Raw genomic sequence first — 13,349 nt, forward strand, 5'->3', positions numbered from 1 at the left:
ATGCCAGGCAGCAGGCAGAGTTTAGGCAATTTATTTTACATTTACCTATTGGTAATTCACTGCTTTGTTTCTTTGTTGCCAGTCTCCCATTTTATTGATGGTGTTTTACAACCAAACGATAATTAAAAGTGCACTATCCTTTTGCTAGAAGTATAAGTTAATGAATCGCATAAGAGACACAATAAAAGTGCATTAAACATCTGAACTCCTAAATTAAAATCTGTGTAAATAAATTGTGCAAAAACTGCAAAGTTATTGATGTTTGCCTCACTCTGGAGGTTTTAATTTTTCACTTGCAGCTTTCCGAATTTGTGAACGACCCCCAAATATTTTCTGAAAAGCTCAGGGACATGCATGCGGACCTACATGGATATAAAATTGGGAGCAACGGCTGTTCGTGCATTTGCTATTTACCAAATGAAATCGGTGGGACTGCCTGCACAGAGATGCACGAAACACCTGTGCATTTCTGTAAAGTTAAAGGAGTTGTAAAGGAAACCTTCTTTTCTTTATCGTACATCACGGGACACAGAGCGGCATTCATTACTATATGGGTTATATGGAGTACCTTCAGGTGTAGACACTGGCAATCTCAAACAGGAAATGCCCCTCCCTATATAACCCCCTCCCATAGGAGGAGTACCTCAGTTTTTCCGCCAGTGTCTTAGGTGTTAGTCATGGTTTAGCTTGCCTCCACATCCTTGGGATTAGGTGAGCTAACCGGTTCTGTCCAAAAAAGCCTCAGCGCTAAAGTGGTCAGTAACCGGACCCCAAACCCTTGGGGTATAGCCCATAATGCTTTTCTTTTTAGAGAGCTGGACCCTGGGCCCAGAACTTAGAAACCTTTGGGTGCCTAATGTTTCTGTTGCCAGAGTGCTATATGGGCCCAGGACAGTGGATCCTTCATAGGAACCCAGGGCCTGAAGGTCTAGACATCCCCACCGAGATGGGGGAAGATTGGGCCTCTTGCTTGGCAAAGTCCTGCGGCATGGAGCAGGTAAGTGAGGGGAAAACTTGCGGAACTTGGTTCTTAGCAGGTTTTTTCTGGGGGGTCACAGGGGACATGCCTAAAGTTATGCACTGCATCTGGCAAACTAGTCACATATCATAAAGATAGGATGGCTCTATATGTATTATTCCCCATAAGATGTGACCTCCCTTGTAGTGTTGGAAAAGCATTGAGTGGGGCCTGTGTGATATAAAAGTATATGTGTATGTCAGAGAGCTGTGCTTACCTGCAAGCCTCCAGGCGATGCTCCATTCAGTCTTCCTCCTCACGGCCTGCAAAGCAGGCAAAACGCTGACCTCCTCATGGTTCCAGGCTGCAGTTTGCTGGAGCAGAGAGGTCCCTTCCTCCCAACCCAACCCCCCCCCCTGTCGGGAGGGGCATTTCCTGTTTGAGATTGCTGGGGGGGAAGGGCGGGTCAGTGGCTTAAGGAAGGGGCGGCCCTTCCTTGTTTGTTCCATATAGCTCATTCAATACTTTGGAACTGAGGAGGAAAGACCAGAACGGCAAGCACGGGGCGCCGAGGACACACAGTGGCCAGAAAGAATATTGCAGTCTTCAGAAAGACTGTTTTCAAGCCTAGGAATAGGCTGTTTCTTTTCCATCTCATAGTTTTTCTTGCAATACTACTCAGGGGGACAGAATGTTTTTTCTTTCCTAGATTTGAAAAAAAAAAAAAGATTTTTTTTTGAAAAAAAAAGTGTCATCTAGGGGAGAGGAAGCATTTTTTATCCCCCAAACAGGTGTTTGGGCATTTAACTATTTATAAGTCCCAGGTACCAATAAGTAGCAGGTGTACCTCGGTATTGTACCATGGCATCAAAAAACAAGGGTACAAGAGGTGGGGATTCCCCCAGAGAGTCTGAGGTCTCGGACAATGCTATGCCGCTGCTTTCCCCACAGGGAGCCTCGGGGCCATCGGGATCTGGGGCTGGAGCTGACGCGGGTCAGTCCAACCCTAAGATGGTCACGGAGGAGGTATTACTCACCTCTTTAAAAGAGATGCAGAAAAGCATGGGTAAAATGATAGCCGCAGCTATGCGGGGCAGTAAGCGGAATAGATCTCCGTCGCCCGAGCGCGGACCCTCAGAAGAGGAGGTCCTTTCCTCAGGGGAATTGGACGACCTCTTGGACAAGGACCAAGTAGGTTCAGGGATCGAAGATCCGGATACAGAGGAGTCTGGGGCAGTCTCCCTGAGGGAGAGCTGGTGGATTCAAGGATTGTCGGACTTGGTCCATAGGGCATTCAACTTGCCAGTACCAGATCTCCAGGTATCGACGGTTTCAGCTTTGGGCTCACTGAGGGCGCCTCAAAGCAATGCTGTGTTTCCGATCCATCCTCTATTAGAGGGAGTTTTGTTCCAAGATTGGAACACGCCAGATAAGATCTTCTTACCACCTAAGAAGTTCTCTGTCCTATATCCTATGGAAGAAAAGATTTCCAAAAGATGGGCTACTCCTGCAGTGGACGCAGCCATCTCATGTGTTAACAAATCGTTAACATGCCCTGTAGAAAACATACAGGTGTTCAAGGATCCAGTTGATAAGCGCTTGGAAGCACTACTTAAGAACTCCTTCACTACTGCAGGGGCAGTAGTACAGCCAGCTGTGGCTGCGATTGGGGTCGCTCAAGCATTATCGGATCAATTTAAGCAGATGCTTAAACTTATTCCTGCCCAGCAGGCAGAAGAATTTTCGGATGTCCCTAAGGCCATATGTTTTACGGTAGACGCAATCAAGGATTCTATCCAGCAAGCGTCACGTTTATCGTTATCCCTTATCCATATGAGAAGACTCTTATGGTTAAAAAGCTGGGAGGCTGAGCCCCCATGCAAGAAGCTCCTGGTAGGGTTCCCCTTCCATGGAGGACGACTCTTCGGAGAAGACCTAGATAAATACATTCAGACCATTTCAAACGGCAAGAGTACTCTCTTGCCAACTAAGAAGGTTCAGGGGCCTGCGTTTAAACGACAGTATTCCCCTGGGCAGGGGCCCTCTAATGCCAAGCAGTATCGACGGCCTCCTGCAAAAGCAAACTTCGGCTTCAACAGCAAATCACAAGGACAGGCTGTTAGAGGCAAACCAGCAAAACCAGCCCCCAAGCCAACCTTATGAAGGGGCGCCCCCACCCACGAAGGTGGGGGGGAGGCTGCGACTCTTTTCAGAGATTTGGGAAGCCAGCATTCCCGACGAGTGGGTACGGTCTTCCGTGGCCACAGGCTACAAATTAGATTTCCTAAGGTTTCCTCCTCCTCATTTTCCAGGAGTCGAGGATTCCAAACGATCCGCCTCGGATTCCGGCCAGTCCTGGAACAGGGGCTGGGTTTCTACTCCAACCTATTCATCATCATCCCCAATGGAGATGTCAGGCCAATTTTGGACCTAAAGATGGTAAATGCATATCTAAAGATCCGCTCATTTCGGATGGAATCCGTGCGGTCAGCAGCTGCCACACTCCAGAAGGACGACTTCATGGCGTCCATAGACATAAAGGATGCCTACCTTCATGTTCCAATTTATCAGCCACATCAAAGATATCTACGCTTCATGGTGGCTTCGCGTCACTTCCAATTCGTGGCGCTTCCCTTCGGGTTGGCTACGGCCCCCCGGGTGTTCACGAAGGTCCTAGCTCCGATCCTAGCCAAGCTAAGGATCCAAGGGGTCACGATCCTAGCATACCTGGACGACCTCCTAGTCATAGACCACTCGTCTCCCGGCTTGGAGCGAGCAGTGGCCCTCACGGTCCAATACCTCGAGAGGTTCGGCTGGGTCCTAAATCGAGAAAAGTCAGCTTTCCAGCCCACAAGGCAGTTGGAATATCTCGGCATGAGATTAGACACAGAACAACAAGGAGTGTTCCTACCTCTGAGGAAGGTAAAAGCCATCAAGGAATTAATCCTACTGGTTCTAAGCAAGAAAGAACCGACTATTCGCCTATGTATGAGGTTACTAGGCAAGATGGTGGCCACGTTCGAGGCGGTACCATACGCCCAGAGCCACACTCGCATCCTACAGGCAGCCATCCTGTCAGCATGGAGCAGAAGGCCACAGGCCTTGGATATCCCGTTGCCGCTCTTATCAAGAGTCCGACAAAGTCTGTGTTGGTGGTTAGACCCTCAGAATCTACTGAAGGGGAAGTCTTTCAGCCCAGTGGCTTGGAAGATAGTGACCACAGACGCCAGCCTGACGGGCTGGGGAGCAATTTTGGATGGTTGCACTCGCCAAGGTACTTGGGCAAAGCCAGAGAAGCAGTTGCCCATCAACATCTTGGAGCTCAGAGCTGCTCGACTAGCCCTCAGGGCTTGGACGTCAAAATTGCAGGTGTTCCCGGTGAGAATTCAATCAGACAATGCCACGGCCGTGGCATACATAAATCACCAAGGGGGAACCAGGAGTCAAGCCGCTCAGAGAGAGGTGAGCTTGATTCTCCTATGGGCAGAGGCGCATGTGCCCTGCATATCGGCAATATTCATTCCAGGAGTGGACAACTTTCAGGCGGACTTCTTAAGCCGCCAGACTCTATTGCCGGGGGAATGGTCTCTGCATCCACAAGTCTTTCAAGCACTCTGCCAAAGATGGGGAGTGCCGGACGTGGATATCATGGCATCGAGACAACAAGAAACTAGACAGGTTCATATCCCGCTCAAGGGATCCGATGGCCTGCGGAACCGATGCGTTGGTTTGCCCTTGGCATCAGTTCAAACTTCTTTATGCGTTTCCCCCGCTCCAGTTACTACCCCGCCTGCTGCGCAGGATCCGGGTGGAACACATACCAGTCATCCTGGTAGCTCCAGCATGGCCCAGAAGGGCATGGTACTCACTCATCCTAAAGATGGTAGTGGGAGACCCTTGGACTCTTCCTCTACGGCCAGACCTGCTATCGCAAGGTCCGATCCTCCACCCTGCCTTACGGCATCTAAATTTGACGGCCTGGAAGCTGAATCCCTGATTCTCAGGGGTAGAGGTCTGTCTCAGAAAGTAGTCTCTACCCTAATCAGAGCCAGGAAACCGGTCTCTAGGGTGATTTATTACAGGGTCTGGAAGGCCTATGTAGGCTGGTGTGAGTCCAAGCGATGGCTTTCTCGCAAATTTACCATCGATAGAGTATTAAGTTTTCTCCAGCTAGGAGTGGATAAAGGATTGGCATTAAGCACAATCAAAGGACAGATTTTTGCTCTGTCAGTGTGGTTTCAGCGGCCGCTGGCCACCCACTCGCTGGTTAAGACCTTCCTTCAAGGGGTCTTACGTATTAGACCTCCAGTTAAATCCCCGCTTTGTCCGTGGGATTTAAATCTTGTTCTGTCAAGTTTACAGAAACAACCGTTTGAGCCGTTGGCTGAAATTCCTTTGGTTCTACTGACAAGGAAGTTAGTATTTTTGGTCGCCATAGTTTCCGCAAGAAGAGTTTCGGAGCTAGCGGCCTTATCCTGTAAGGAACCATATCTTGTTTTTCATAAGGACAGGGTCGTTCTCCGCCCTCATCCTTCCTTCCTACCGAAGGTCATATCCAGTTTTCATTTGAACCAGGATTTGGTATTACCATCCTTCTTCCCTAAACCTACTTCCAGAAAGGAAGGGTTGCTGCATACCTTGGATATTGTCAGGGCCATGAAGGCCTATCTTAAAGCTACAAAGAAGATCCGGAAAACAGATGTGCTGTTCATTCTACCGGATGGGCCCAAGAAGGGGCAGGCAGCTGCAAAGTCCACCATTTCTAGGTGGATTAAGCAATTAATCACTCAGGCCTACGGCTTGAAAGGGTTGCCTCCTCCAGTATCATTAAAGGCTCATTCTACTAGAGCCATGGGCGCCTCCTGGGCAGCACACCACCAGATCTCTATGGCTCAAGTTTGCAAGGCGGCAACCTGGTCTTCTGTCCACACGTTTACAAAATTCTACAAGTTGGACGTAAGAAGGAATTCTGATACAGCCTTTGGGCAGGCAGTGCTGCAGGCTGCAGTTTGAGACCCTCGGATTCCGGGGGCTCCTCTTTTTTGAGTTAAATTTAAAATTTAAAATTATTTTTCTCAACTAAGTTGGATTTATTATGATTTGAGTATATCTCTAAATTAAATCCTTTTTTGTCTTGGAGATGTTCTCCCTCCCCTCATTGTAAGCATTGCTTTGGGACATCCCATATAGTAATGAATGCCGCTCTGTGTCCCGTGATGTACGATAAAGAAAAAGAGATTTTTAATACAGCTTACCTGTAAAATCTTTTTCTTGGAGTACATCACGGGACACAGAGCTCCCACCCCTCTTTTTTGAGGACCATTTTGGGAGGCATACTGCTTGCTACAAAACTGAGGTACTCCTCCTATGGGAGGGGGTTATATAGGGAGGGGCATTTCCTGTTTGAGATTGCCAGTGTCTACACCTGAAGGTACTCCATATAACCCATATAGTAATGAATGCCGCTCTGTGTCCCGTGATGTACTCCAAGAAAAAGATTTTACAGGTAAGCTGTATTAAAAATCTCTTTTTTGCCTAAAATTAATGTCTGCAAGGTAGACAGACAGAATAGTGTAATGATTCTGTAAAAATGAGTAAATACCTATTAAATTCCTTCATTTATATCACCTCCGGCATTCTAGTTTCTGTTCTTTCACTTCCTGGTTTGCATCGCTCGTTCATGTAAGAACTACATTTCCCAGTATGAATTGCGGCACGCCCAGTAATTCACACCTCCTCGAAGTCTCTCTAACACGTAGAGAGCATCCTGCCACACAGATGTAGTTCCCAGGAGGGGGTGAGCACGTTACTGACCACCGCAGTAAAGCCTCCCTTCACGGTGGTCAGTAAAATCAGACAAGCAGGAAGTGAACAGAGAAGAAATAGAGCAACTTCTGAGCAAAAACGAACAATGAGGAAGTGAAGAGGAATGTCTGCAGGTAAAGGATGCTTTATTATGAAAACATTTTTTTTTCATTTACAACCCCTTTAAGGCTGTGTATGCCCTTTGTGAACAAGGCCTTAGGCCCCTTTCACAGAAGCAGACTGATCGGGTCTGCCTGTCTGCTTTCAGAGGGGCCAAATCGAACCACCCATTGTTCTCTATGGAGAGGCTGATGTAAATGGACTTTTATCCGTTTTACACCCACCTGCGTCCAGTCCGCTAAACAGACGTATGGGCATTCCATTTTTGGTCTTTCTTAACCTTTGATTTTAAAGTATACTGATAGACAGATGAATTTGGTTGGCTGCTGATTGGTCGGTAAGTTTGAGCTTGGATATTCTGTGTTATTTTGTATGTATATGCGCCCTTTCCAGTGCTCCTTACTGTATAGGCCAGTCATAGGTAGGGGCCCGTGACATTTTTATTTATTTTTTGGTCTTTGGTGAGAGAGGTCTAAACAGACCCCCCATATCTTTTGTGAGACGGAGAAAGGGACTGAAGATTTTTTTTTTTTTTGTATCGCTTTACTTGAATAGAATCTGTATAGAGATTCCATTTATTCATAAACTGACAGTCTGATACATAGTAACACTCACGGTTCCATTTTTTGCATGTCAGTGGGCATATAGGAGCGATCATGATGAATGCTGCATGAAGCCCAAACATCACTCGCACTGCTCTACCCGTCGCGATCCCCAACCTGTCTTCTGGAGCAGAAGCTGCAGGAGGGAAGTGGAGATGCCGCTCCTAGCATGGATGGATCGGGGGAGCAGGGGCCAGTATGGGGGGTGATTGGGGGACACATCTCACCCCCACCCCCCCAAGAAGCCCCATGCAGCACCTGAAGCCGGTGGGAGTGGCAGAGGAGGGATGCAGGCTTATGATGGTAGCTGCAGGGGGGTTGGATCGGGTGGATTGCTCAGTGCTGGGGGTGAAGGATAGGAAAGAGTGGGGGGGGGGGGGGGGGGAGTAGTTTTAGTTGGATGGGAGAGGTGGGGGTGAAGAGGCTTGGGACAGGAAAGCTGTGGCATGGAACCGGGGGGGGGGGGGGGGGGGGGGGGGGGGGGGGGGGTTACATTAGGGTTGATGACTCGGAATAGCGGGTTGTAATTCACTGATCAATTATAGAATTGTTCAGCAGAGTCTGCTGAACAATTCTATACGTTTATGGTCATTGAATTGACCATGAGCTTGTATAAGTGGGAGAAAAGAGGTCCGTACAGATTTGGCCACCTTGAGTCAATGTTGTAGGTCTGTACGCATACAGACCTGGCAGTGAAAAGGTTAAACACAGCCTATCTTGTAATTTTTCCCTCCATCACATTAGGGATCCATCCACTCTAAAAGGGATTTGGTCTTGATAATTGTATGCACCACTGGAGGAATTATTTCCCCGAGAGAAACAGTGGGTTTATTGTTTTGAAATCTTATTCCCCAGGCGCGTTGAATGTGGATTGGGATTGCCATTGTCACATTAGTAGTAGAATTCCTTTCTTCATATTTTTATATATTTTTCTCGCTTTTGTATAACTTTTCAGACCTATACGTATTATTGTAGTGGCCTATATCTAAGCCTCATTATCCCCTTTTGGGCTGTATAGAAGTCTGTGTTAACGTCCCGCGAGAGCCTCGTGTCCCCAGACGCTGGTTACAGAGAAAGGCCTCACCAGTGACATTCCGCAAGTTGGCCTGCCTCACCTGTGACGTTCCGCAAGTTGGCCTGTTTTTTTTTTTTTTTTTTTTCTTTGAAATTCCCTTTCTTATTGGGGCATCCAGAAAAAATCTTGTCTGGAGAAGAAAAGGTGAGAGCTACCATCCAGTCCTGTTATGCCAACAGTAAAGCATCCTGAGACCATTCATATGTGGGGTTTCTTCTCAGCCAAGGGAGTGGGTTCACTCACAATTTTTACCTAAGAACATACCCATTAATAAAGAATGGTACAAACTCCTCCTAGGGCTACTTCTCCCAACCATCCAAGAACAGTTTGGTGATGAACAATGCCTTTTCCAGGATGATGGAGCACCGTGCCATAGGGAAAAAGTGATAACAAAGTGGCTTGGGGAACAAAACATTGACATTTTGGGTCCATTGCCAGGAAACTCCACAAACCTTGATTCAATTGAGAACTTGTGGTCAATTCTCAAGAGGCTGGTGAAAAAACCCCACAAATTCTGACAAACTCCAAGCATTGATTATGCAAGAATGGGCTGCCATCAGTCAGGATGTGGCCCAGAAGTTTGACTGCATGCCAGGGCGAATTGCAGAGGTCTTGAAAAATAAACTGTATGTAATTGTCAATAAAAGCCTTTGACACTTATGAATTGCTTGTAATTATACTTCAGTATACCATAGTAACATCTGGCAAAAAGGGTCTAAAAAAATAAATAAATACATTCTCATTCTCAAAACTTTTGGCCAGGGCTGTAGTTCTGTGGGTGTCCTTGTGTCAATTGGAACGGAGTTCCCAGCAGATTTCCCTGTATTTACTTGCCTCTAAAGTTAAAGGTGTAAACACTTGAGACATGGAGCTGAATGTGCACAGGAATCTAGTGTAGCAGACAGGGAACATGGGGAGCACTACAGCAAAGATACCTGGGAGGGGTTAGTGAACACCAAAGAGAGAAGTTGAAACGTGATCATTGAGAGCTTAAAACTGTATAGGCACAAGGAGGAAACTGAACATTCTCATCTGTTATAAATAATGTCAGGTTGTGTGTAAGGATGAGCTCCTGCGTGTTCGTATAGTACACGTGCAGAGCCCGCCAGGAAGTCTGCACGGCGCTGCACTAATCACAGCCAGGCAGACATTGTCCCGATGCTCGGCTGCAGAGATTGGGAAATGTCTCCCTGGCTGTGATTAGCGCAGCGCCGTGCTGACTTCCTGGCGGGCTCTACACGTGTAGAATGCGAACACGCTGGAGCGCATCCTTGGGTCCTTGCCTATTGGTAAGGTAAAAATTTTGAGTATGAAAAATCAGAATGCTAACACATGTCATTTTTTACAGATAATACAGCGCATTACATGGGTTAGTCCCCCTTCTATCACATCGGAGTGGAAGCGGAAAGTGGCTCAGGATGCAATTGAGGGGCTGAGTGCATCCAAGCTTGCTAAGAGTATTTGCAGTCAGTTTTGTAAGCGTCTGAAAAGCTCTCATGAAGCATTTGCTGCTTCTCTCAAACAGGTGGGTATTTTTTATCAGTTGTACGTATTTTGTTTAAAGGTATCCTGGAGTACATGTGCACCCATGCACTCCATTGACTGATCTAGGAGTTTTCTGTAATCAATTTGTTGATTAAAGATCCAAGGATGGAAAATTGGAAATAAAGTTATGGTCTTCATACACCAGATTCAAACTATATATTTGACTCTAAAAAGTAGCTTATCTCTGTGTATTGCTTTTGTTTAAGCGGAAAGCTAAAAACATGGCACTTACCGAGGAACAGCATGGCATAGTTGAGTATCCTGAAGGGACAAAACACATGGGTAGAGAGAAACTGCTGCTCACCCCAGTTAAAGCGGTTGTAAACCGCATAAACTTTTTTTATTTTTTTCAAACCTGCAAGGCAAAAGGCATAATCGGCTAGTATGCACCGCATACTGGCTGATTATTAAATACTTATCTCTGAACGAGATGAAGAACACTTACCTGGTCCACGCCGAGGGAGATGTCATCTTGCTCCGACGTGTCTTCCGGTATTGCCGATCCAGCGCTGTGATTGGCTGGAGCGGCGATGATGTCACTCCCTCGTGCGCGGGAGAGATTTAAATTCGACAAGGTCCGGCGGCTGCCGGTCCTTTCGCCGTGGATTCCCCCTGCGCATGCACCGCTGCAATCAGAGGCGCATTGCGCCTTATTATAGGCTTACCTGTAGGTAAAAGTGAAAAAAGTGGGTGTACAACCACTTTAAGGCGACGGAGAAATTTTTCCCCCAATGGGGTTTTTAGGCAGCTCAAATAAAGGGTTGGATGCAATATGTAAAGGTTTATTAAGGGAATGTCGCATACACCAAAAGAAATGGGGAGTATAAATAGGACATGAGTAGCGGTATAGACAAAGGACATAGCAATGTGTTTTCATATAGTTTACAGCATACAACAGATTATTATACAGCTGGATACAGTGAACATCGCATGTATAAAAAATCCTAGTTGAGTATCCTTTGCCTGATGGGGGGGCTATTCACAGGAGAGTCATTAATGGTTTGTTGCAGACATAACCATCTCCCTCGCGATTCCTTGTGGTTTACCCTGCAGATAGTCCTTTATGATTTGGCCATTTGTTCCTTGTCATGCTGCAAAATGAAGTTGGGACCATTCAGATGCTTCCCTGATGGATGGTGTTGCATAATTATGTTTCTGTGTGTAATTCTCAGCAGTGAGAGTACCATCATTTTGATCAAACCACATGTTTTTCAAAGACAACTTCAACCATATAGGGAACTTCTACCATTCACGGCTTCTGGCAAACATTCTTCCACACACTTTTTTTTTGGTCTATAGGCCATTTGAACAGCTGCAGTTACTGTCATTTTTTTTATACATATATTCACAAAAGCGAGTACACCTTCACATTTTGTAAATATTTTATTATCTTTTCATGGGACAACACTGAAGAAATGACGCCTTGCTACAAGTGTGTACAGCTTGTATAGCAGTGTAAATTTGCTGTCACCTCAAAATAACTCCACACAGCCATTAATTGTGTAAACTGCTGGCAACAAAGTGAGTATACCCCTAAGTAAAAATGTCCAATAGGGCCTAAAGTATCAGTACTTTGTGCAGCCACCATGTTTTCCCAGCACTGCTCTTCCACACCATGACATCAGAGCTGGCGGATGTTTGGTTTCCTGTGCTCTTCCACCTTCTGTTTGAGGATGCCCCACAGATGCCCTATAGGGTTTAGGTCTGGAGACATGCTTGGCCAGTCCATCACCTTTACCCTCAGCTTTAGCAAGGCAGTGGTCGTCTTGGAGGTGTGTTTGGGGTCATTATGTTGAAATACTGCCCTGCGGCCCAGTCTCCAAAGGGAGGGGGGATCATGCTCTGCTTCAGTATGCCATAGTACATGTTGGCATTCATGGTTCCCTCAATGAACTGTAGTTCCCCAGTGATTGCAGCACTCATGCAGCCCCAGACCATAACATTCACACCACCATGCTTGACTGTAGGCAAGACACACTTGTCTTTGTACTCCTCACCTGGTTACCTCCACACATGCATGACACCATCTGAACTAAATACGTTAATCTTGGTCTCAGACCACAGGACATGGTTCCAGTAATCCATGTTTAGTCTGCTTGTCTTCAGCAAGCTGTCTGTGGCTTTCTTGTGCATCATCTTTTTAGAATAGGCTTCCTCCTGGGATGACAGCCATGCAGACCAATTTGATGCAGTGTGCGGCGTATGGTCTGTCAGGCTCCCCCCTCCCATCTCTTCGACCAGCACCCGGAACATCCCACATTACTGCACAGGCTGGAGTTACTTAGAAATGTATTGTTCCGACTTGCAAACAAATTTGACGCAACAAACCTACAGTGCCTCTGCGGTGTGCAGTATCGCATTTGGTCAGAGGTGCGTGGGCGTCGGAGCCGATCGGAAATGCTCCTTTTTGAGGGTTTCCAATTGCAGCCGAACGGTCTCAGAGTATTTTCGAGTTTATCTGCCCCCCCCCTACCTGGCCACATGCGGTATTGCATGCCATAGAAGTCAATGTGGAACAAATTATTTTAGTTTCCATTGACTTCTATGGGGAAACTTTGATATGTGAGTGCTTTGGATTACAAGCATTCTCCTGGAACAGATTATGCTTGTAATCAAAGGTTCCCATGTATGTGTATATATAAAATAATTTCCGTGTTGGTGGAATAGATTTATTTGCAACTAAATACAGACTGTTCCAATAAGGCTTCCCTGGACTGTGGTTGGATGTTCCACAGATTTTTCTTCTTGAACTGATAAGAGAAGTTAGTGCTACACCAATTGTGTTGCAGCTACAACAACCAGCTGCTGAAGCCAGTTTAGGTTAAAAAAACAAAACACTGATGGAGGGGGGGGGGGGTTTAACCCCTAAAAGAAGTAGCTTGTTACCTTTTGCATTTTATGTTGAAATACAGGCCTAAACCATTTTGTTGCACTCTACACCTCCTGTTTTGATATGGTAGAAGCCTTTGGACATCTGATCTCAAAGGGAAGGAACTTCGATGTATACAGTGGGGAAGATTGACTAAAACTGGAGTGCACATGCGTACTACATTCTGTGTGCAGTTTTAATAAATATCCCCAGTATCTCAAACAACTTGGTCTTTAACTGAAAAGTGGTCATTACAATTTTTATAAATATCTTATCTGGACAGAAAATTATCATTCCTAATACTTTTAATAATTATTATTATTATTCAGCCTTTATCATGCATCCATTTTTTGCCATGGCTGCTTTGGTATCTGC

The 13,349-nt window shown here is 46.2% G+C and overlaps 1 protein-coding gene across 1 annotated transcript in view; it reads left to right on the forward strand.

The window, feature by feature from the left end:
- The window catches only part of DSTYK (dual serine/threonine and tyrosine protein kinase), a 225,176-nt gene that overhangs the window by 110,585 nt on the left and 101,242 nt on the right, over positions 1-13,349 (forward strand). Inside the window, exon 6 of the mRNA XM_040337559.1 lies at positions 9,909-10,085. Coding sequence (XP_040193493.1) covers positions 9,909-10,085 — 177 coding nt within the window. The remainder of the gene's footprint in view (positions 1-9,908; positions 10,086-13,349) is intronic.

Source organism: Rana temporaria, chromosome 2, assembly GCF_905171775.1.
Source record: "Rana temporaria chromosome 2, aRanTem1.1, whole genome shotgun sequence".
NCBI classification, from domain to species: Eukaryota; Metazoa; Chordata; class Amphibia; order Anura; family Ranidae; genus Rana; species Rana temporaria.